The sequence below is a fragment of the Benincasa hispida genome, chromosome 12 (assembly GCF_027475165.1).
Source record: "Benincasa hispida cultivar pf3 chromosome 12, pf3_genome.v1.1, whole genome shotgun sequence".
NCBI classification, from domain to species: Eukaryota; Viridiplantae; Streptophyta; class Magnoliopsida; order Cucurbitales; family Cucurbitaceae; genus Benincasa; species Benincasa hispida.
In genome coordinates, this window is record NC_143489.1 from 76551358 (window position 1) to 76577746 (window position 26389).

Here is a 26389-nt window from a genome sequence, read left to right on the forward strand (position 1 = left end):
TTTTCTTCCATCTTTACAGAGTTTGTCAAATTACAATTCATCAGAATATTATATCTATAACTATGTTAAAATCAATTCAACTACATAGACAATTCAATTCCTTTGACTAGTTTCCTCCAGTCATATGCTTATATATAAAATACATAACTAATATTATGTGGCAAGATTAGTGCTAAGTTTTTAAGCAATTAGCACATTTATATAAACTTTATTCATCATTGATAAAAATAGAACATTTCAAAATATTATTATATTGTTTTTTTTAGTCAATAACCAAAATAACCTTCAAAGTAGTCAATATCAGAAATATATTGCAATTATTTTTGCTGCATAGAATATGAAAAAATGAGAGAAAAGGAGTTTATAATTGCCTACTTTTTGAAAATGAACTTTTCATGAAATTATAAATTGCATTATCATGTGATGCATATATCAATGATATATCAGTAAAAGTTTATCTTAAATCAGCTATTGACCCAAAAGCTTAAGTTGATAGGTGAAGGCAAATTTAATTTTATATTATCTAACAGATTATATCACATATAACACACATGTCCAAATTAAAACTCGAAATAATTAGAAATATATGTATAAAAAGATTACCGAAGTACTGCTTCATTTCCTTTTCTTACAACTTTGTCATCAATTTCTCCATTTGCTACCTAAGAGAAAGATCCAAACCAAAAATGAATTAACAAGAGTTTTGTGTGGGGATGAGACAATAATGAGATCTACGGATCGACAAAGTGACTCTCACAGCAATGAAGTATGGCATCAGCTTTCCATCAGGATTTCTAATTGAAAAATACTTTTGATGCTTCTGCATAACCTGATAGACAATAAAAAAAAGAAAAAAGAAAAAAGAAAAAAGAAAAAAGAAAAAAGAAAAAGAAACATTACTTCTAAACTAGCATAAACTAAGAATAATAGTAGACATGAAAGAGAGAGATTGTATGCTACATGAGAGAGATACCTAAATTTATTGTGAAAAAAGAGTTACCAAAATAGAATAAATTTCCATGACCAGAAATTGCTTTGTGTAGTGAAATAATAAATTAATAAAAAATAGTATAAAATTCTGATTCCAGAAGCAAAGGAGAAACTAATGGAAATATACTATAAATTTTAGAAGGAAAATTGCATAGTTACACAGAAGTCAAGAGGCTTGACACTCTTTCATAATCTACCTATATCTACTCTTCCCCTAAGCACAAACATGAACATGCAACATGGATGCAACACAACATAGACATGACAACACGTCAATTTCTCAAGTAGGACGCAACAGGTGGAAACATGCTAATTTACTCTTTTTTCCTATTATTTTTTATAATAAAAAATATATGCACGTGTAGTTTGGCATACTGTCAGTTTTTAATACTTTTAAAGCAGATTTCAATCTTTAAACATCCGTACAATTCGTAAAAAAGACAAGATGTAAGATAATCAACTGTAGGGCATGACATATACTGACTCACAATACTCACTGAATAGGCTATGTCGGGTCGAGTCACTGTAAAGTAATTAACTTTTCCCACTAACCTCCTATATCTTTTAGGATCTTTTAGTAACTATCCATCTTTTTTATGAGCGGTAAGTTGGGCATCATTTGGGTACTACATGGCTTAGCCCCTAGCTTCCTTGTTTTAGTCAACAAGTCAATTACATATTTTCTCTGTGATAATAGTATTCCTTTCTTACTTCTTATTACCTCAATTCTTAAGAAGTATTTTAACATGCCTCTTTTGTATGGAATTGACTATGAAGAAAGGTATTTAGGGATTGAATACCTAAAGTATCATCACCAGTAATCACAATATCATCAACATCTACGACTAACAAGATGACACCACTCTCAGATGTTTTAAAAAAGACCAAATGATCTGACGTGCTCTTCCGCATTCCAAAGCTTTCAATCACTTGACTAATTTTACCAAACTAAGTCTGTGGACTCTGCTTTAATCCATACAAAGATTTACAAAGGCGACACACCTTTCCATTCTCTCCCTAAGCAACAAACCCTAGTGGTTGCTCCATATACACCTTTTTTTGAAGATCACCATGAAAAAATGCATTTTTAATATCAAGCTGATGTAAAGGCTAATGATTGATTGAAGCTAATGAACTAAACAACCTCACAAATGTCATTTTTACTATTGGAGAAAAAGTATCAGCATAGTCAATGCCATAAGTTTGTGCGTAGCCTTTCGCTACAAGGCGTGCTTTTAACCGAGCGACAGAACCATCAAGATTGACTTTAACCACAAACATCCATTTGCAACCGATAGCATTCTTTCCTACAGGGAGATAAACTAAATCCCAAGTACAATTGTCATCTAAGGCAGTCATCTCCTCCACCATTGCGACACACCAACCAAGATGAGACAAAGCTTAATGAATAGTTTTAGGGATGGATACAGACTCTCAGGATGCAATAAACGAACATGTAGAAGACAACAAATGGTTATATGAAACAAAAGAGGAAATAGGATGGGCACATTTACGTTTACCTTTACGAAGAGCAATAGGAAGATCATCACTCGTTTCTGGATCCAATGACGAAGAAGAATCTGGTTCAGGGCATGAAACTGAAGGAGATGAAGAAGCCTCTGGAATAGGGCATGGAACTGACGGAGGTTTTCATCAATTATAGACCTCAACAATGGGTGGAAGAATAGAGGTAGTCACAGGTAGAGATGAATCAGGAAGTGGATCAAAAGTGGAAACAATTGTGTAGACAAAGAAATCATCCTCTAACTCTTTATGCTCCCTATGACCCTTATTCGAAGAGAAAGAAGGTGAGGAAAAGAATGTGGAATGTTAAAAGAATGTGACATCAGGAGAGACAAGATATTTATTTAAACTAGGACAATAACACCGATACCTCTTTTCAATACGGGAATAATCAAGGAAAATACATTTTAAGGACTCTGGATCCAGCTTGGTATGTTGAGGTCAAACATCCCGAGCAAAGTAGGTACAACCAAATATTTTGGGTGGAATGGGAAACAAATGTTGTTTGAGGCATAAAATACGAAAAGATATCTCACCCTTAAGAATGGAAGAGGGCATGCGATTTATTAAGAAACAAGCTAGCAATTGCAAGAGTTAAAAACGCACATGCGGAAGCAATTAGGAACTTAAGCACTCTAATTTCATTAATTCTAAAGATTAAAGCATGCATGTAAATAACTTGGAAATAGAGTTTGAGAAACAACCTTTGAAGAAACTCAAAATTAAAGCTATCCTTTGGTTTAAAAAAAAATCACGAACACTTCATATACTACCGCTAGAATCTTCCCCGCTATTCTCCGACCTTAGAATGGACTGTAGGATCCAATTTGTGAGGAGATTGAAGGGAATTTAGAGAGTACGGAAGTTTTAGGTGTGAAGAACTTAAAAGAACAATTCTTTTAAAAAAAAAACAAAATTGCATGAATCTTTTTAACAAATAATTACTCTTATTTAAAGAGAAATTCATGCAATCAAATTGCATAAGAAACTGACACCAAATCAACATGCATTAAGTGGAAAATCAGATGTTCAAATTAGTGGAAATGTGGGATTTTCCCACAAACCCTATTTTTCAATTTAAATTAGAATTTCAAAAATTCAATTTACAATGAAATTTAATTTTAAATTTGAATTTCATAAATTGAAATAATTAATTTTAAATAAAATTAATTCTAATAATTAACTTTATATAAAATTAATTTTAAATAATTAATTAATTAAACAATTTAATTAATAAAATTAATTTAATATCAAATATTAAATTAATAATAAACACCAATTGCGAACATGAATCCTTATTCATGTGTAATATTTAAATAGTTCAGCTCTCTTTATTGTTTAATTCAACAATTTAAACATAAATTATATCACAATTCAAATTTGAACATTTCAAATTCTCTCATCACGCTGTCCTAAGATTTAATCCGATATGAGCTAGCAGAGGACTTAATAGACCTACAGATCATGAGCTTCAACGATCCAAGATTAACCGGCTAAACTCTTTAACTTGGTTAACATTCGTTAACTATCGAGACACTCCAGTAAAGCCCACTAGCTGCAGTTTCCTCACTATAGATATATTTTTGTCCACTTGATTTTAACCATGATTAGTAATGCAATCATTCACAGGTTGTTCGTAATTACTATTGTGTCAAAATTACCGTTTTAACCTTGTAAATACATCTTGCTCCTTAATAACAAACAATTGGTTAAACCGAGTCCCTCACAGACCAATGAGAGATGGGGCCCCTTGTTCAAAACCCGAAGTCAGCACTTAAGAGAACAACCTATCTACTATCCCTAGAATCGGGTAGAAGAAAATTCCATCTTGCAGGACTATGTCCCCAACTATCTACCTGGTTTTATCCCTAAAATAGGAGGTTTATTGAGTCGGCGATGATGAGCCACTTACCCATGCAGATTAAAAGATAATCCCGAATAAACAGGAGTTCATAGTTAACTCAGAATTAAGATCGAGTTACCTAGGTCATCGAATTGAAATAGTCAGTTTTAACAGTAAACAACGTTATAAAGTAAAAGTGACTATTTTGTGGTCCGATCTTATGCAAACTCATTGCATAGGATGCCCCCACTCGCATGTCTCCACATGAACAATTCAAGATCACATCATTTGTATCAAATACAAAGTGGGTCACATCCATTATGTCCCCAAGATAAGGTACCCAACCTTATCCTTATACTATAGACCGTTTTGGTTATATGCTTGAAATTGATTCATTTTTATGTCTCCACATATAGTTCAAGTATTCATGCTATAGCCAGAGGTTCTTAGTTTATTGGATTTAGGGTTCTTATAGATGCAATTCACATATTCAATAACAAATTTACTGAATAAACCTCAATAACATCTTTATTGCAAAATAGAATATATTTAATGTTTACAAACCACGAGTCTTAGGACATAAAATCCAACAAACTCCCACTTGGACTAAAACTCCAGTGGGGTCATATATATACAATGTTGAGTGTGAGAGGAAGAACATAAATATAATAAACTAAGGCATCACATACCCATGACTTCTTCCACTTGCCCTAGATTTACATAACTCGTAGTCCTAGACTCACTAGGTGACCCTCAAACACTTTAGCCGTGAGGGCCTTTGTAAACGGATCAACAATGTTGTCTTCTGAGGCCATTTGATGGACGACTACATCTCCTCAATGCACTATCTCCCTGATAAGATGATATTTGCACTCAATGTGCTTCCCGCGTTTATAGTTTATGGGTTCTTTAGAATTTGCAACTACTCCACTATTATCAGAATAAAAGGGTGATAGGCAGATGCATGTTTGGAACTACTTCCAAATCGGTTAAGAACTTCCTAAGCCATACAACCTCCTTCACCGTTTCACATGCAGCCATGTACTCTACTTCCATGGTGGAATCAGCAATACAACTTTGCTTAATACTCCTCCAAACTATAGCTCCTCTGTTTAGCATATGTCAATTCCCACTACATAGCATATGTCAGGTCATGAAAACAACATGGTGTACATCAGACAACCAACTTCTTGAGGTGTCTTAGGACACTGTTCCTTTGACAAATGAATTCCATGCTTGAAAGGGAACAAATCCCTACTGCATCTTATACTTAGACAACAACTTGTCTATATATGATGCTTAAGACAAAGCTAACGTTTCTTGCGATTCCGAACTATTTGGATTCCTAGAACATACTGAGCTTTTCCCAAATCTTTCATTTGGAATTGGGTTGCTAGCCACTGCTTGACGTCAGTTAGGTATCCTACATAATTTCCAATGAATAGGATGTCATCAACATACAATACTAGGAAAAGCTACAGTTTTGTTGATAATCTTCTTGTAGACACAAGGTTCATCAGCCCAAAAGGATTTTGGAACATGCATTTTCAAGGCTCTGACTGTTTAAAAAAGATGACGATACTTTTGTTTTGCAACCCCATTTTGAGATGGAGTATCGACACAAGAAGATTGATGAAGAATGCCACGGGCATCTAAATAAGACTTGAGTGCATGAGAGAAATATTCTTTAGCATTATCGCTCCATAAGATTTTAAGAGCACCACTAAACTGAGTTCAGATTTCAGCATGAAAGTTATGAAAATGAGAAAGTAACTCAGAACAATTTTTCATTAAATATAACCATGTTATCGAGAATAGTCATTGACAAATGTAACAAATACCGAAACACTCCTTTGGACTTAATAGAACACGGACCCCAAACATTAGAATGGACTAATTCAAACGGAGCACTAACTCGCTTATTGACTGACTTGAGGATACAAACTCAAACGATGAGATTTAGCAAACTGACATGACTCGCAATCTAAAGAAGACAAATGTTGAAGCTGGGGATGAAGACTCTTCAACATAGAGATAGACGGATGACCCAAATGACAATGTTCTTCAAAGGGAGACGACATGCTAGAGCATGCAATGGTTGTAGGTTCTTTGTGGTTCAAAGATGTAAAGACCTCCAAATTCACGTCCTTTACTTATAGCCTGCTTCGTCGTAAGATCCTGAAATAAGCAATAACCAGAAAAAAAGAGACACAACAATGAAGATCACGAGTGAGTTTACTGACCGAAATCAAATTAAAAGAGAAATGTGGTAAATTTAAAATTGATGACAAAGAAATTGATTCAGTAAGATGGACAGTTCCCGATCCTAAAATAGGAGTTGAGGTTCCCCATCGGCTATAGTGATAGTAGGTGAAGAAGTAGATGTATAAAGGTTAGAAAATAAACTGGGGTTTACCTGTCATATGGTCTGTAATGCCACAGTCAATGATCCATATTGAAGTAGAAGAAAGAAGGCATTTAGAGATATTACTTGTCTTTGTGATGGCAGTAATGGAAGTAGAAGATGATGCCGTCAATGACTCTTGATACTGTTGAAATTTATCAAACTCCTCTGTAGAAATCGTAATCGATTTGTCAACATTATTAAGAGTAGAAGCGACATGTGCAGATGGCACCCTCTGACCCTTATTCAACAATCTTCTGCATTCATATTTTGTATGACCAAGTTTACGAAAGTAATAGCAAACAACATCTCCTGAATGTGATCGTTGGTTATTGGGATAACCTTTGGAGCTATTTGATCCAACCCCCCACCTCTATAATCATTTGTGCGTCCAATCAAAGCACTGCTAAAATCAGATGGCATAAACTGCTTGTGGCTTTTCTGTACGAAGTATTCAAGTATAAGCTTCTTCCAACGATGACATGTTTGAGCTTGACAACACTTGATCTTTGGCCATCTCATATTTAGGTGCAAGACCAACTAAGAAACTCATGATAAACAACTTTTCACGTTTAGCCATTAGAATTTTTGGATCAGTGCTAATTGGCATCAAGGTTGAATTCCGCACATGTATTTTTGACCTCCATAAAGTAACTTGTAAGAGATTTCTCTCCTTGATCAGGTTGATATAGAGTTTTACAAACATCAAACACTCTATTAATGTTCTCTTTCCCAGAATAAAGAAAGTCCAAATATTCCAATAGTTCCTTGACTGATTTGCAGTGATTTACTAACTCAACGATTTCACGATTAATAGAACTCTTGATTTGTAGAATTCTTGAATCGTTCTGCCACCAAATCCTTTTAGTAGCATCAGTTGGTGGCTCTTCCGTGATGTGATCATCCATCTCAATGCTCCTCATAATATGGCGAACATTTGATCTCCATGAATAGTAATTTGATCTATTCAACTTGTGTCCAGTTACTTTTGACACCATAGGAATCATCTCAGACATGACTACTGGTTTCTTGTCAACCATTACCTCAAAAAAACCCCAGACAGAAGAGAAGTAAACCCTAATTTACCGAAGAGATTTTTTTCCCTTCAATGAACCACAAACAGTGAGTATATAGCCCAAACAAACACACCTCCAAAGAAAGGAAGCAACTCGGATGACACCCACAAAAGACGAGCAAAAAAAGGTGGCGCATGCGCCTACACGTGCCGACGCATGGATCGATGGCAGAGGGAGGTGACCACTCGTGAGCCTCACGTGCTGGTCAGATGGATGTTGGACTTTGAGGTTCTGTAGATTGGCGGCTAGGCTCCTCAATGGACTAGGCGGTGCCGAAAAATAGCGAAGAAAAACGACACACTTTTCCGACGGCAGCGGTGGTTGACAACGGACGGCGGAAGTTGACAACGACGAACAAAACGAAGATGACAACAGTGAGCAAAAGTATAAACTCACCCTTCCACAACCCTAGATGTAACACAAACAGGTTCTAAATTCTCAAACCCTAAAGTTCACAAAAAACCCTAATTTTCTAGAGCTTTGATACCATGTAGAACTCTTAGGTTTGAGAGAATCAAAATTTTTTATTCCCTTCACTAAAGATATGAATATATACAAATGTACAAGAATGATCAAAGTAGAAAAGCATAGAAAAGACCATAAAAGGAAAATATAACAAAGATATTTACAATAATAAAAATCCCTAATTATTAAAACTATAACAAAAAGTATGGTTTCCTTTTCAAAAAAAAGAAAAAAAACTATAACAAAAGTTAAAATAAGCAGTACCACTAAATTGTTTGTGGGGACTAGGGATCTCGACACCCCAAAAGGCCAAAAACATACTCATTCAAGCCAATAGACTTGAGGTCACAGCATCGAGATGCTACGGATTTTGACGAAAAAAATACGTGCGCAAACCTTTTGGAGAGGAAAACCCTATTTCGATTTCTAAACTTCCTTGGGAGTTCATTTCGAGAGCTAAGAAAGGGATTCAAGGCTCAGGAACGCAAAGTTTGTAGTGGGAGCAAGGACTGACATGCAATGATTAGTTTTCTTCTCTTCACTTTCTATTGTAGCTTTTGTTCTAGACATTTTTGCTTGAGTTTAGATTTTGTATTAGTGAGCATGAATGGTTAAACTTCAAGGGATTAATGTAGTCATTAGAACATGTTGATTTAATTAATTGCTGCCGTGATTAAATATTTTTATTCCATTCATGCTTTTATGTGCTTAATGCCTGTAATCTCATGATCACGGATTATTTGTTTGCTTGGTCTGAATTGACACCTGGGAGAAGAAATTTAGATTAGAACTTAATTACATGACAGGAGGGTGCCCCAATGCATGGAAATGATTATGGTCTCTCTAAAGGTTGAGTTTTGGCCCAAAAGTTGGGAAGTAGGAAAATAGGAAAATAGGAATTTGTGAACTCCACTCCATGTTTGGTCAAAGGAGTTGGTGAGTCCCATTATTGAAAAACATCAATTTTATATCTTATAACTCCTTACATTGTGGGCCCAGGAGTTCACAACTCCCTAGATTTCATAACTCCTTACTCTTCACTATTCCCCTCCTTACCCCAAATACCCCTTAATGTCTTGCATGTTAATAAAAGCCAAACAAAGATGTTGACTTCTTAATATAGCATGAGATTTACTTGATTTATGGCAAGTCCGTTATTATCTGTCTTTTTTACTTACGGAATTTTAGCAAGGTGAATCTTGGTCATTTAATTAATTGAATCATTTGTTTAATAAGTGACATCAATTCCCCACCATAACTCTCTCACGAGTGTTTATAGCACTCACTAACTAATTTATTAATAAAGAGACTCGTTTCCTTTTAAAAAAGGAGGAAAAAATTGAACCAGAACATCAATCCTAAGAACGATACTCTTCACTCTCTCACTATATTACAACCTAACACGTGACACCATATACCTGTGGGTTTGCATTATTGAAAAGTCGAGCAACACTCCTCCAACCTATTTTAACCATTAAAATTCAAACACTTTTACTAATATTTTATCCTAATAGTATCCATATCCTGCCAAATTCATAAAGTGATAACTACTATAAAGATTTTCGACCAAATCAAACATTCTACAACAAAAAAGCTTACCATTGTTAGAAGATCTTCAGGAAGCTCCAAGAAGGAATCATTGAACTTTCCAAGTATTGAAACAGGAGTCTCAACAAGATTTACAACCTTAGACATTATCTTACAAGAGTTAATAACATTATCGGAAGCATGAAATCAACAACTTCACAGTTACATTACCTCATCAAGCAAGGACTCATGAATAACAGTTTTTCCTTTGACACTTTGTGCCAATATGGAAGACTGGTCCAAGATTTTTCTTTTACGGTCCTGTCAAAGTAGGTAGTCATTTAACTATTAAAAAAACACACATAAAATGAATTACTGAAGTGGGATGAGATCTAAGAAGTCCCAAAATAGGAAATGATTTAAAATACATTTAATAAATGCAGCCTAAACAGCAATGTGTGGACAAAAACAAATTGCAGCTTATAAAAGCATTGGCATCTATAAATGACAACAAAATTGTATTTATCACTTGCACCATGTAAATTCGTATTTCTGGTGAAAGAGTAAACTAGCTAATTGTAAACTAAAGAAGCTTTCACGGTCATAAAAAAATTCTTAATCCCACCTTAACTTCTAGATCAATTTTAGCATCCTTCAGTGTCCGCATAAATGATTCTGCACTATCTACCTGTGAAAGGATCCAAAGCCACAATCAAATATTAAAAAAAACAAGAAAACTCAATCCAAAAGTTTAAGATAATGGGCTGTGGTAAATTTAGTTACATCAATACTTCAACATTCTCTCTCACTTCTTTTTAGCATTCTCCCTCACTTGTGGGGTTGAAAATGTATAGAAGGCCCAAAAAGTAAATAAATATTAGTTGGAGAGAAAAAACATGTACAAATTTTCAAACACAAGATCTCCGACTCTGATACCACTCAATTCAAAAGCTTGCTTAAGCTGATGGATCATAGTAAATTTAATTATAAGTTAGCAGCATACTATAACATTGATTGAGTGGTTAATAGCATGTGCAATTAGCCCATCAAAACCTGGTCTGTTGATCAAGTAACGTTTCCTAATTAGACATCAAGTAAGATATATACCATCTCAATTAAATGGCCCCGATGGATGTAGCAATAAACTCTTGATTCAATCCATGTCTTCACTGCTATAGTGAAGCTGAAGCCTAAAATGATTTATTTTTCATTTTTTCGAAATAAGGACAGAAGTTTCAATAAAGGGAATCAGATGAATTACATCCATCGAATGTTAAGAAAACCCCAAACCTTTGAATTAAGATATTTTATAAAACTAATGGGTTCATTTTCAAATAATGACAGAAGTTCCGTTACGAAGAATGAAAAGAATTACATCCAAAACTGGGGTGAAAAACTCTTGAAAATCATAGTAACAAAAATGAATCCAAGCCTTGGAATTAAGATGCTTCTGGAATTTATTTGTATTTTTTTTTTTAGATAATTATAATAGCTCTCATTAAGAAGAATCAAAAGAATTACATCCAAAAGTGGGCAAAGACTAGGCCCTCAAAAATTGAAGTTGCACAAAGGAATCCCAGCCTTAGAATTAAGATGCTTATGATGAGGTAGAATTCCAATAAAATTAATTACAGAACAAAGAATCACTTAGTTAAGGGTTGGAATCTGTACGCTAAAGAAATATACTCACTCATCGAATGTTCTTTTAAGATGGGTTTTTAATAGATTGATTATCATTTTGTTATTATTTAATAATTTTCGAGATTGGCTTTTATGTCATTTGGGCTCAAAGTTGACTGGATTTAGGATAATTCAAAGGCTTTTTCCTTGTAAAGATGGGATATCTATGGGGAGTAACAAACTGTTGAGTTTTTACAATAACACTACTTACCTCAACAATAGTTGTAGAAGTGTTACGAAGACCATAGGATATGTTCCCACTAGACAAAAAGGTTGTGATGTTAGTGTGCAGGCATATCGATAAGAAAATATGTAAAATAAATGACAAATAGGTAAATGTAAACTCGCAACAAATGTTGGTGGAAGCCATTAATTAAATATTGGAATTAAACGTATAACCAATTGGAGAGCCTTTATGTACTTCCTTGGTCCTCATTTTGTACTTCGTAAGTCCTAATTGAAAACTGCACATTTCTAATGTAAGAAAGATATATCGGATTAAGAAAATTTCCCCAAAACTTTACCATTCTTACTACCTTGTCAAGATATATACCAGTGTTCAAGATAAAACCAATTGATATCACATATCAGTAGATAGCATGTTGAGCCTTATGAATATAAAATTAATATATGAGACCACATGTGAAGGAAAAAAAAACCTCAGGCTTAACCTATGAGCTAAGTCTAGTGGCCATTTAACAATCACTGTATATTTTTAACTCCACCTAGCTACATAAATCTAGCATCATATGCTCGATTTTGGAAGTTAACAATTTTCTATGAACAATTCCACATTTCAAAATTAGATATCAAAGACGCAGGGATGCAGGGAGAGATCAAATATCACCTTAAAACACCAGCATATGAAAATGGAACAACTACATCTCCATGGAGGGCCAAAATCCAACGAATAGGCCTACTAAACACGACCTGCAGATCAACGGAAAAGGACAGTGACATATCCAAATAATAAAGAAAAAGATATCACAAAATAAATTTCTGGCCACATTTCACTTAATTTTTTGACCAAGAAAAATGGACTACAAGAGCTCGGTACTTCAAATGGAAAAGGAAAACGGAGAACTAAAAATCAAGAGCCACCATGAGATCAACTAAAATATGCTTTTTGTCCGTACCTGAGAATTCCACCTCATTGACTTTGGGAAGGATATTTTAGCTATAATGGCAGGTAAATTTTCAGAAAAAATCTGGAACAAAACAAAAGACACATTAGAGTAGAACTCGACAAGCCTACAGAACTACAGTTGTAATATATTACTACTAGATATTCAACGTCATTTACTAAAGGATCAATACCATCAGGATCAATAGTATCGAGAATTCTACAAAACTTAGAACTTATAAGGGTTAAAATGACAAGCCATAATTCATACTCACACTAACTATTAATATACATTTAACATCATTAAATTCAGTCCAAAAATGCATCACCTGAATTTTCGGTTACAACACTATTGACACTCCCCATAAAAGCAGTTCTAAATGATAAACAATTCATATAAAATACTAAGTGCATGTTTGGCACAATGAGTAGAAGTTTGTGGGCTCCACAGACACAATTAAAAAACATCAATTTCATGACTTATTAACTCTTTCACTATGGATCGCACCACTAAACAGCTCTGCTCCTTGCCCCAACGCCCCCAAAAGTTTAGGACTGAAGAAAATACAGAAGTAAATAGATTATAGATAATAAAAAGGCTCATACGTTAACATTTTGAAGTGTTCTTGGGTTTTGGATAGTAGTCCATAGGAGGATAAATGGAATGGAACTAAAAAGTAAAGCAAGTTTTCCATGGATTAATGCGGTTAAAGATTTCACTTTAGGGCCTATTTGTTTCACAAGTTTTTCCATAGGAATTCAGACAGACTTTTAATATTCATGTTTGTTTCACAGTATTTACTTTTTAAAATCTAGAATATTACTATCTAGAAAACTTTAAAACTCATCTGACATAGGTTTTTTAATATCCCGCATAACTGTGGGTTTTTTATGCTCGGAAGAAGAGTAGTAAAGATATAACATAATTAATTAAAAAATTAATATAAATTATTCATTACTATTAATTTTAATTAATTATTAAATATAAATAAGTTAATTATTTTTAATGACAAAACTGCTGAAAATGTTTTCAAATATAGCAAATTGTCACTGTCTATCAGTGATAGATACTGACAGTGACATTTTGCTATATTTATAAATAAGTTGGCTCATTTTCTTATATTTGAAAACAACACATATAAATATATTATTTAGACTCGTAAGGAAGATAGTATTCTTCAAGCATAAAAAATGCTCTCTCCTCTCTCCTCTTTCCTCACCCTTCCTAGGGCCACCCTCTCCTTCATACTCACACTAACTATTAATATACATTTAACATCATTAAATTCAGTCCAAAAATGCATCACCTGAATTTTCGGTTACAACACTATTGACACTCCCCATAAAAGCAGTTCTAAATGATAAACAATTCATATAAAATACTAAGTGCATGTTTGGCACAATGAGTAGAAGTTTGTGGGCTCCACAGACACAATTAAAAAACATCAATTTCATGACTTATTAACTCTTTCACTATGGATCGCACCACTAAACAGCTCTGCTCCTTGCCCCAACGCCCCCAAAAGTTTAGGACTGAAGAAAATACAGAAGTAAATAGATTATAGATAATAAAAAGGCTCATACGTTAACATTTTGAAGTGTTCTTGGGTTTTGGATAGTAGTCCATAGGAGGATAAATGGAATGGAACTAAAAAGTAAAGCAAGTTTTCCATGGATTAATGCGGTTAAAGATTTCACTTTAGGGCCTATTTGTTTCACAAGTTTTTCCATAGGAATTCAGACAGACTTTTAATATTCATGTTTGTTTCACAGTATTTACTTTTTAAAATCTAGAATATTACTATCTAGAAAACTTTAAAACTCATCTGACATAGGTTTTTTAATATCCCGCATAACTGTGGGTTTTTTATGCTCGGAAGAAGAGTAGTAAAGATATAACATAATTAATTAAAAAATTAATATAAATTATTCATTACTATTAATTTTAATTAATTATTAAATATAAATAAGTTAATTATTTTTAATGACAAAACTGCTGAAAATGTTTTCAAATATAGCAAATTGTCACTGTCTATCAGTGATAGATACTGACAGTGACATTTTGCTATATTTATAAATAAGTTGGCTCATTTTCTTATATTTGAAAACAACACATATAAATATATTATTTAGACTCGTAAGGAAGATAGTATTCTTCAAGCATAAAAAATGCTCTCTCCTCTCTCCTCTTTCCTCACCCTTCCTAGGGCCACCCTCTCCTTCATACTCACACTAACTATTAATATACATTTAACATCATTAAATTCAGTCCAAAAATGCATCACCTGAATTTTCGGTTACAACACTATTGACACTCCCCATAAAAGCAGTTCTAAATGATAAACAATTCATATAAAATACTAAGTGCATGTTTGGCACAATGAGTAGAAGTTTGTGGGCTCCACAGACACAATTAAAAAACATCAATTTCATGACTTATTAACTCTTTCACTATGGATCGCACCACTAAACAGCTCTGCTCCTTGCCCCAACGCCCCCAAAAGTTTAGGACTGAAGAAAATACAGAAGTAAATAGATTATAGATAATAAAAAGGCTCATACGTTAACATTTTGAAGTGTTCTTGGGTTTTGGATAGTAGTCCATAGGAGGATAAATGGAATGGAACTAAAAAGTAAAGCAAGTTTTCCATGGATTAATGCGGTTAAAGATTTCACTTTAGGGCCTATTTGTTTCACAAGTTTTTCCATAGGAATTCAGACAGACTTTTAATATTCATGTTTGTTTCACAGTATTTACTTTTTAAAATCTAGAATATTACTATCTAGAAAACTTTAAAACTCATCTGACATAGGTTTTTTAATATCCCGCATAACTGTGGGTTTTTTATGCTCGGAAGAAGAGTAGTAAAGATATAACATAATTAATTAAAAAATTAATATAAATTATTCATTACTATTAATTTTAATTAATTATTAAATATAAATAAGTTAATTATTTTTAATGACAAAACTGCTGAAAATGTTTTCAAATATAGCAAATTGTCACTGTCTATCAGTGATAGATACTGACAGTGACATTTTGCTATATTTATAAATAAGTTGGCTCATTTTCTTATATTTGAAAACAACACATATAAATATATTATTTAGACTCGTAAGGAAGATAGTATTCTTCAAGCATAAAAAATGCTCTCTCCTCTCTCCTCTTTCCTCACCCTTCCTAGGGCCACCCTCTCCTTCCCTCCGATCAAGCTCCGATTAAACTCCTTATCATTTATCTTCCTTTTCCACACCCGGTTCTCATGGCCATTAAAAGCTTTCCCCAGCCATCCCTTCCAAGAGCAGTTCAGCATTGGAAGTCATAAGTTGTAGGATTAATGACATCCATTTTTGTGCTCATATCCAAGAAGAAACTTTCATCATAGAAGACGTGGAAGCTAGGAAGCACCTTTTTTTGGCAGAAACACAGCTTCTCTGGTTCGTGGAAAACATTTCAGGTCTTTTGAAGTTCCCAACCTCCAGCTTTGTCGTCAAAAGTGGTCAAGATGCCTTCGGTGTAACAAAGCTCTCAAAGTTTCGTGTCTACTCAAAGTGGTTTTTAAGATGTGTTGTTTGGCCAGTGTCTGGAGGACGTTTTTACATTCGTGTTTCATCAGGAACTTCTAATTCAGGTTGGCATTCTTTTAATAATATGTTAGAAGGTGCATTGGCACTAAAAGATGTTATCGTGCCAAAAAATCATTCGAAGGCCCCAAACACCTTTGCAGATATAGTAAGGGGAAGAAAACCCTTGGTTATCCCAGCTTTTCCAGCAAAACAGAATCCCCTTCCTCCTCAGGTTATTAAAAAATAGAGCAACTCAGAGTATTGGGTTAAAAAAAACCATGATGTCCTCAAGGAAGATTTCAGCAAATTATGGGTAGTTACTAGGTTATTTGAATTCAACAATTGGTCGGAAGTCTGAAGGAAGTAAAGCTTTGGGCCAATTCTATAGTTATTATCAATCCTCTCTCAGCAGAATCAACTTTAATAAAGTTGGAAAAAGGGAATTTGGATGACATGATAGAACCAGGAGTGTGGCAGAGGATAGGACATCTTCATCTGAAAGGTGGAATACTACTTTACACAACCGACCAAGGTCAATTAAAGGTTATGGAGGCTGAATATCCATTAAAAACCTGCCACTAGAGTTATGGTGCAAGCAAATTTTTGAAGCTATCGGTTCATATTTTGGAGGATTAGAAGCCATTGCATTAGAAACTTTAAATCTTCTCAACGTGGTTGAAGCTAGAATTCAAGTAAAGAAGAATCTATGTGGATTTTTGCCAGCAACTTTAGAAATTTCAGAGGAAAACAGGGGAAGTATATTTTTACACTTTGGTGATATTGAGTTTTTGGACCCTCCAGACAAGGTTAAGAAGTTTTTTTTAATGAAAAAGACCTCTCAAATCCAGTAGATATGGCTCATTATGTTCGATGAAGGGTTAATTAATTCAAATGAGTCTGAAGAATGGTCCTTCCTAATAACGGCAGTTAATCATTTGAATTTCTCTAGAAATCCCCTGTTTTCAAGGACTTTGATGATTCAAGCAGAGGATAAAATTAACAGTACTTCGAATAAGGAGGTTCAGGGGTTTTCTTTGCCAGAAAAGGTGTTTCAGGGGACTTTTCAGATAGAAGAAAAAGCGGTCAATCCGCCGGAAGAAAGGGGTTGCTGATGTTCAACCAGAATCGAATAGTTCAGAAGTTTCTATCGGGTTTGGTGTGAACAAAAAGAGAGAGAAGGAAGTGCCATCTTTAAGAAGAGAGAAGGAAGTACAATTAATGAGGAGAGAGCCAATAGATGCTCTAACTTCTCCCAGGGGAAGTCCAACAGGCACATTTTCGGTTACTCCACCAGCCGCAACTCTAATTATTTCAAATAAAAGCCCGGATAACATCATTTCTTCAGAGGAATACCACCAGTCTAAAAAATCCGATAGTGGCGTTTTATTAGCCATGGATAGGCAGGAAGACCTATCATCTGATGCAGCCCCCTCGTGCCCTGATATTTTGGATCCCACTGCGGTAAATTCAATATCATTCAACAAGGAAGTCCAAGAGTCTTTTTTTGTTCCCCCTCTCCAAGTTATTGATTTATTATTATCAAAAGACTCTCATTGCGCCAAAATATCTCCTTCATCACTATCTGGTCATCTTCCAAACAACATAAGCAAGCATTCACTTCTGAAACCTTTCAGAAAACATTTCACAAGGAAGAAAACCTCTTTTCGAAATGGTTGGACTTCCATGATAAACACAGACCTTTTGGAAAATTGTTGTATTAAGGTGCAAATACCCTCTGGCCCAATCAACAGGTCAGTTCCTCCTCCCCTCGACCCTTACTCATTCTCTTTTCATGATTTCAAAGTTTGAGACTCAATTGTGGCTTTTTTGTGAGGTATATCTGATCCCTTCCAAGCAGCTATCAAAAACTACGACTCTGATGAAGATTCTTTGCTTAGTATCAACAGTGACGAGGGTGATAGCATAGCCCTTGAACTCCTCCAAGAAGAGGATTATATCGGTAAGGACCAACAACAAGATCTGCACTGCCTCTTTCAATTAGAAGAAGATCTCAAAACGGTTAGTAACATCCTCCCTTTCATTAAGCCCATCAACAAAGAAGATATCCCCAACAATTTGATCTCGATAGTGGAAGATTGTGACCTGATCTTGGGTTAATTCCAAGAGTTCATCATGAAAATTATTTCATGGAATACAAGAGGCCTGGGCGATGCCTCTAAAAGATTGGCAGTAAGAAGAATCATCAAGAAAACCAATCCAGATTTGGTCCTAATCCAAGAAACCAAGAAGGAATTTTTTGATATCAGACTTATAAAGGAGCTTTGGAGCTTCAAAGACATAGAGTGGGAGTTTGTGGAAGCACAAGGTAGATAAGGGGGTTTACTAACCATGCGGGATGAAAGTAAAATCTCAGTTATAGAGGTTCTCAAAGGAGGCTATTCTTTATCAATTAAATGCATAACTATATGTAAGAAAACAAGTTGGGTTTCGAATGTTTATGGCCCAACTGACTACAAAGAAAGAAATCATATATGGCCGGAATTATACTCACTTTCAGGATATTGCTGCAAATCTTGGTGTATAGGAGGAGATTTCAACATCACAAGAAGGATTCAAGAAAGGTTTCCAACAGGGAGACCAACAAAAGGGATGAAAAAGTTTAACAAATTCATTGATTCAGCAAAACTAATGGAAATCCCCCTTAGTAATGGCCAATTTACATGGTCAAGAGTAATGGCCAATTTACATGGTCAAGAGAAGGTCCCACAGCTTCTTGTTCACTTCTCAACAGATTCTTGATCACCAATAATTGGGATGATATTTTTGCAAATACTAGAGTAGTAAGAATGGCACGGTTATGTTCAGATCACTTCCCAATTCTCCTTGAAGCAGGAGCATTTGAATGGGGACCATCCCCTTTCAGATTTTGTAACAGCTGGTTATCAATAGTAGAAAGTTGTAAAATCATTAAAGACACTTTGAATTTGGGAGTTTAGCAAGGTTAGGCCGGTTTTGTAATCTCCATCAAGTTAAGGAAAGTTAAATGAGCTCTTGAATCTTGGCATTCAGATTTTGAATCAGCAAGGAAATCAAGAGAGGAAGTGTTACTTAGAGAAATAGATAAACTCGACCAGCAAGTAGAAGCTCATGGTTTACTGGAACCAGAAAGGAGTTTGAGAACCTCCTTGATAGCTGAGTTATTTTCCCTCTACAGAATTGATGAAAGAAACCTAAGGCAAAAGAGCAAGCTCAATTGGCTAAGTTTAGGGGATGAAAACACTAAATTCTTCCACAGATTCTTGGATGTAAAAAAAGAAGGAATCTAATCTCCGAACTCATAAATGACCAAAGTGTAGCAACCAACTCTTTCAAGGAAATTGAAGACCTAATTTTAGACATCTATTCCACGTTGTACACCAAGTCTCCAGGCCAAAGAACAGTACCTATCAACATCCAATGGTCTAAAGTCTCAAATTCAGAAAATTCAAAGCTGACAGCAAGATTCTCCATAGCTGAAATCAGATCTGCCTTAACCTTGTTGGGCAAAAATAAGGCCCCTAGTCCGGATGGTTTTACAGCTGAATTTCTCCTCAAATTCTAGGATTTTTTCAAGGATAAATTCCTAGAACTCTTTGAAGATTTCTATGGCAATGGGAAGTTGAATTCATGTATAAAGGAAAACTTCATCAGCCTTATTCAAAAGAAAAAGGATGCTGTCCAGGTAAGTGACTTCAGACCAATAAGTCTAACAACTTTGACTTATAAAGTTTTAGCTAAAGTACTACCGGAGAGGCTAAAAAAAGTAATGCCAAGTGTAATAGATGCTTCACAAAGTGCCTTCATCGAAGGAAGGTAAATATTAGACCCAATCCTCATAGCCAATGAAGCGGTTGAAGATTATTGTTCCAAGAAGAAAAAAAGGTGGATCTTAAAGCTTGACCTAGAAAAAGCCTTTGATCGTGTTGATTGGGAGTTTCTTGAAAAGATCCTTGTTGAAAAGAATTTTGATTCAAGATGGATAATGTGGATGATGGGTTGTGTATCTAATACAAAATTCTCAATTTTTATAAATGGTAGACCACGTGGTAGAATCCAAGCTACAAGAGGGATAAGGCAAGGCGACCCTCTTTCTCCCTTCCTTTTTCTCTTGGTTAGTGAAGTTCTATGTGCATTACTGTCCCGGCTTCATGAGGAAGGCAAGTTTGAAGGCTTTATAGTGGGCAAAGATAGAATTCATGTCCCCTTATTGCAATTTACTGATGATACATTAATTTTCTGCCAAGATGACAAGGAAAAGCTTGAAAACCTAAAGAAAACAAATGAAATTTTTGAGTGGTGCTCAGGGCTGAAGATTAATTGGGAAAAATCAGCTATATGCGGTATCAATATCGATCATAACAAGCTACAATCAGAAGCTGTCAATCTGAATTGCAAGGCTGTCACTCTTCCTTTTATGTACCTCGGCCTTCCACTAGGTGGCTACCCCAAACAATTGGCTTTTTGGCAACCAGTGATTGCTAAAATTCAAAGTAAATTGGACAAATGGAAGAGATATAATCTCTCTAGAGGAGGACGCTCCACCCTTTGTATGTTGGTTCTTTCTCATATTCCTACTTACCATATGTCACTTTTTTTTATGCCAGAAAAGGTGGTTCGGACTATAGAAAGATTTTTGAAATTTTTTTTTGGGAAGGGCATTCTGGAAGTAAATTAAACCATTTAGTAAAATGGGACCTTGTATCTCGGTCTCAAGAAGATGGTGGACTCAGTATTGGTGGTTTGAAACTCAAAAATCAAAGCCTACTGGCTAAGTGGGGGTGGAGGTTCATCAATGAGGAGAATTCCCTTTGGAGGAAAGTAATTACAAGCATATATGGAAGTAGTAAGTTTGGTTGGTACACTAATGATAAATCTTCCAGCAGTCTTAGAAGTCCTTGGGTCAACATCTCAAGAACTTGACTAAAAGTAGAATCTTTGCAGCCTTTAAAGTAGGTAACGGTAAAAGGGTAGCTTTTTGGCTTGTCATTTGGCTGGAAATTGTTCCGCTAAAAGACTCTTTCCCTAGTCTTTTCAGCATCTCTACCAAACCCGAAGGTACAATACATGATTTTTGGGATGAGGCATTAGATTCTTGGTCTTTCCATTTTTGAAGACGGCTAAAGGAAGAAGAGTCAGAAAATTTCCAGCTCCGACTGAAAAGCTTTCCCATTCTAAACTTAATTTGCTCCCCGATAAAAGAAGGTGGATTTTAGAACCAAGTGGGATTTTCTTAGTCAAATCTCTCGTATTGCACCTATCTTTCTCTTCCCCAATTGGAACACAATTAGAATCAGCTATGTGGAAATCCAAGAGCCCTAGAAGGGTAAATATTCTGATTTGGATTATGTTGAATGGCTTGCTTAACATGCAGATATTCTTCAAAGGAAGCTGCCTACTTATTATATCTCTCCACAGGTTTGCTCTCTATGTTTGGCAAGTTCAGAATCTCCTTCACACTTGTTCTTCCAGTGTGTTTTTGTAGAAAACTGTTGGATACGTTTATTTAATTGCTTCAAGGTCAGCTGGGTTTTTTACAATGATTTTAAGGCAAATGTGCTTCAACTTCTGATTGGACCAAAATTGAAGAAGAAGCCAAGATTACTTTGGGTCAATGCAATCAAAGCTTTGTTATCAGAATTATGGTTTGAAAAGAACCAAAGAGTGTTTCATGACAAAGCTTCTCCTTGCTCCTTTAAATTTGATACCGCTCATATCAATGCCTCATCTTGGTGCTCCCTCGCAAAAGATTTTAAAGATTTTTCCATTCAAGACATCAGTCTCAATTGGAATGTCTTCATTTTGTAATTGCTTAGATTTTGGCCATAGTTTAATTTTTAGATTTTCATTTGGTGTAAGCCTTTGTTTCAGGCATGGATTAGTCAGATTTGTACTCTATTTTAGAATTTTTGCTCTAATTTTTAGGATATGATGAGAGTGCTACGGAGGTGTCAACCTAGTTGAGATGTCCTGGTGCATTTGCTAATCCTCTGTTTTGTTCTCTAGTGTTTGTTTCCTTTCATTCACTTGTATCATCTATCATTATCTTAATGAAGTGGTTTGTTTCTTGTTCAAAAAAAATATATTATTTAGATTTAATAAATTTCAACTAGTACCTTTACGCTTTCATTCCTTCTATGTAATTATGTCTTTTAAGACATATAGTTTACTATTGTATTTGTCATATTTTATTTTGGGGTGTGATGGGGATACTATGGGTGTGTCAACCAACCTAGTTGAGATAGTGTATGTGTTGATCCCTAGTTCCTGGTATTTCATAGTTTCTTGTAATTCGAGCATTAATCTCTTTTCATTTCACCAACAAAAAGTATTGTTTTCTTTTTTAAAAAAATATAAATTATTATTATGAATTATCAACATTTTAGTTAATTTAAATTAATTTAATTACGTTTAGTAATTAAATTAAATAATTTAATTATGTTTAATTACTTTGGTTTGAAAGAAACCAAAGGGTGTTCCATGACAATGAATCTAGTTGGTTGGATTGCTTTGAAACTACTCGTCCAAATGCGTCCTGTTAGTGTGCATTAAGCAAGGATTTCGAAGACTACACCATTCAGGACTTATGCTTAATTGGCGAGCCTTCGTTTTCCCAGATTGCTAGCAAATTGCTTCTCAAATCAGATCTCCTCTAGTTAATTTAGTTTGGAGTCTCTTTTATAATTGTTTTTGTCTATTGTCCCTGGCTTAAGTGAAGGATTCTTGTACTGTTCTATTTTGTCAAGTTTAGGTTTATGTTGTAATCATATGATCTTGTTACTCTTTTGAATGGGCTTAGTTTTAGCCTTGATTTTATTTATCTTCAGGATATTTTGTACGGATATGATGAGGGCGCTAAGGGGGTGTCTACCTAGTTAAGATGACCGGGTGCACCTCTTGATCCTTAGGCCTCTTTGCTCTTTGTATAATTCTCTTGTACTTTGAGCATTAGTCTCATTTCATTTTATTAATGAAGAGACTCGTTTCCATTTTGAAAAAAAATTAATGTTTAACATAAAAGTATTTATTTATTTTTATTTTAATTGATTAAATAATTAATTAATATAACAATAAATTAAATAATGTTGAATTTGTCCAGGAATTGAACTATTTTTGTGGATCTCTCGTGTTTATGCCCCTAACCCTTATTGTTTTGTCCGAAGTTGCATTTTTCTCCTAGTAGTTGTATTCTTGGAAGCGACCATTTAGAGGTTGGTTCGTTTTGTGGTTTAATACTTGCACTTCTGGCCTTATTGGTCTTCTTACCTCATTGGCTTTAGCTTTTTAGTTTATGTGCTCTCTAGTATTGCTTTCCTTTTTGGAGCTAGTTTGTTAGGTTTTAAGAGTTTGCTTTTTGATGTCTTTTCTTTGTATCCAATAGTATTTTTTCTCCTTTTGTTTTTTCGCAATTTCTCTATCCTCTTGAAGGTTATTGTATCTTGAGCATTAGTCTCTTTTCATTTTATCAATGAAAAGTTATTTTCTTTTTCCAAAAAAAAAAAGAAAAAAAGAAAAGATGACTACATGAATTGGTTCCTTACATTTAATTAAGTAATTATTTGATTTTAGTTTCTATATAAAAAATTAGAAAATTGAAAACAAGTATTTAACTTCCAAACATGAATTATCTTGCATATCTAAATACAGACGTTTAAAACCTAGACATTCAAATCCCAGATATTTAATATCTATACCCATGAAACAATATTTACGAACCAAAGGGCCCCTAAGGGTATTTGATTTGCAACAGACTACAGTATTCCGAAAGAAAGATAATTTAATTGATTTGAAATTGGAATTATTCTAAAAGTCATGCTTCTCTTTGGTACACAAACAAGATTGGTTCTGATTATTCCTCAAATATAATCAATTATAGTTGAGAGGCATTTTTGTAAGTCTGTTAATTTTGTTTCTGGAAGCACTTTTTTTCCGAAGTATGCTGTAGGGAGGGTTGGTTCTTCCTTTATCTGACAATAGTAACTTTTCTTTAAATATTGTAACTATTCAAATATCAACCCAAAGTTCTGATTAAAACATGCAGATATACTATATAGAAAAGGAAGGGTGGAAAGAGGAAAAGGACATTAGAACCTCCAAAGCAAGCCGAGAAGACTCCATTACAGAAGCATATAGATATTCTGTCTTTCCTGGAACAAAAAAAAGACTACTAAGGAACAATTATAACATGAAGAACTTGAGATGAAAGTATTTTGCAACAGACTTTTAGCCTTTAGTGAAGAATGCATTATTTGTGGAGACAAGAGGAAGTAAATATCCTTACCCAGATTTGAGGAAAACAGGAAAAGGCAAGGTTTGTTGCTTAACATTTTCTTCATGGTTTGGAATAGTCACTCAAGGTTCAGTTTGTTAAACTCAAGGACATAAGAAACAACCTATAGAACAGATCCCATTCAAGTAAAATCATCACCCAAAATTCAGTTTGAAAATATTTTATGAGCTATTACCTGAGAGCTTAGATATAACCAAATCAAACTTGATGATCAACTAACAAAATGTAGAAGATTTTTTTTTTTTTTTTTTTTTTTTCCCTTGTGGGGGGTTGGGATAAGAAACAATAAAATACCACTATACTTTTTGTCAATGGATAAAATCTATTTGTAGGAGTGTAATAGAGGCGATTTGTATGTTTTTATAAGCTTCAAGTGTAATTCACTTTACATAGACAACCTTTTATCCTCAAACCCTGATCTCCAAAAAAATAAAATTTTGTTGGCTTGTGTGTTGAACAAGATGGAGCCTTTTTTTTTTTTTTTTGTTATCAGATACATGTTCAGGTTGGACTAAACACGTGATTTTTTTTTTTAAAAAAATGGGGGATGTAATAAACAAACCATCTAACTACAAATGATCTTTTTGTTTTTATCCCGCTTCAAAAGCTTCCTTTTGGCAACCAATGATAGATAAAGTTCATAAAAAACTAGATAAACGGAGGAGATTTAATCTGTCTAGAGGAGGGCAAGCTACTTTGTGTAAATCAGTGCTCTCCAACTTTCCTAAATATTATATGTGTCTGTTTTTAATGCCTGACAAAGTCATTTCTACTTCGGAAAGAATCATGCAGAATTTCTTTGGGAAGGGCACACGGGAAGCAAGATAAACCATTTGGTAAAATGGGACCTTGTTACACATTCTCAATTGGATGGAGGACTTGGTTTTGGTGGTCTCAAAGCAAAGAATCTGGCACTATTGGCTAAATGGGGTTGGCGATACATTGACGAAGAAGACTTCTTCTGGAGACAAGGTTATCAGAAGTATCCATGGGAAAGACTCCTTTAACTGGCACACAACGGGAAAGACAGCTAATAGTTTGAGAAGCCCTGATTAGCATCTCTAGAACTTGGATGAAAGTGGAAGCATTGGCTACTTTTAAACATGGAAATGGTAATAGAATTGCATTTTGGCTTGACCTGTGGATTGATGTTATTCTTTTAAACATCCGATACCCAAGACTGTTTAGAGTTGCTTACCAAAGGGGTCCATAGCAGCACATTGGGGTAACACGCTGTCCTCATGGTCTCTTATTTTTCGTCATTTGCCCAAAGATGACAAGATTGTTGAGTATCAAGAATTGCTTGCACAAATCTCAGATCGGAGGGTTTCGGAGAATTTTGATAGAACATGGTCCTTAGAGGCAACCAGTAATTTTTCTGTAAAATCCCTTACAACACACTTATCCACTTCATCCCCTTTGGGTAAATCTCTTTACAGGGCACTATGGAAGTCTAAAAGTCCGAGGAAAGTCAAGAGCCTTGTGTAGATCCTTGTGTAGATAATGATATTCAGACATCTAAATTGCTCCTCAGTTATGCAAAGAAAGTTACCCTCTAGTTGTTTGTCCCCTTCTATTTGCCTTTTGCGTAAAAAGGATGGGGAAGATTTGCAGCACTTATTCTTTGCTTGCTTATATTCAGCCAACTGTTGGTGGGATTTTTCTCCTTTTTTAATGTAGTTTGGGTGTTTGGAGAATTCAGAGACAATCTCCAGCAGGTTTTAGTTGGTCATTCCCTTAAAAAAGTGCCCTCGGCTAATTTGGGTCAATATGACTAAGGCCTTATTTGCTGAATTATGGTTTGAAAGAAACCAAAGGGTGTCCCATGACAATCAAACTGGCTGGTTGGATCACTTTGAAACTGCTCGTCGAAATGCTTCCTCTTGGTGCACATTATCCAAGG

The 26389-nt window shown here is 34.7% G+C and overlaps 1 protein-coding gene across 2 annotated transcripts in view; it reads right to left on the minus strand.

Annotated features, from left to right (window-relative positions):
• Window positions 1–26389, minus strand: part of EDD1 (glycine-tRNA ligase) — a 72374-nt gene that overhangs the window by 14201 nt on the left and 31784 nt on the right. For both annotated transcript variants that reach the window (XM_090308016.1, XM_039018333.2), the window contains 9 exons: window positions 24288–24343; window positions 12646–12717; window positions 12357–12439; window positions 11721–11769; window positions 10455–10517; window positions 10061–10150; window positions 9902–9988; window positions 758–829; window positions 604–662 (listed from right to left, as the gene is read on the minus strand). In XM_090308016.1, the coding sequence (XP_090164142.1) occupies window positions 604–662; window positions 758–829; window positions 9902–9988; window positions 10061–10150; window positions 10455–10517; window positions 11721–11769; window positions 12357–12439; window positions 12646–12717; window positions 24288–24343 (631 nt within the window). The remainder of the gene's footprint in view (window positions 1–603; window positions 663–757; window positions 830–9901; window positions 9989–10060; window positions 10151–10454; window positions 10518–11720; window positions 11770–12356; window positions 12440–12645; window positions 12718–24287; window positions 24344–26389) is intronic.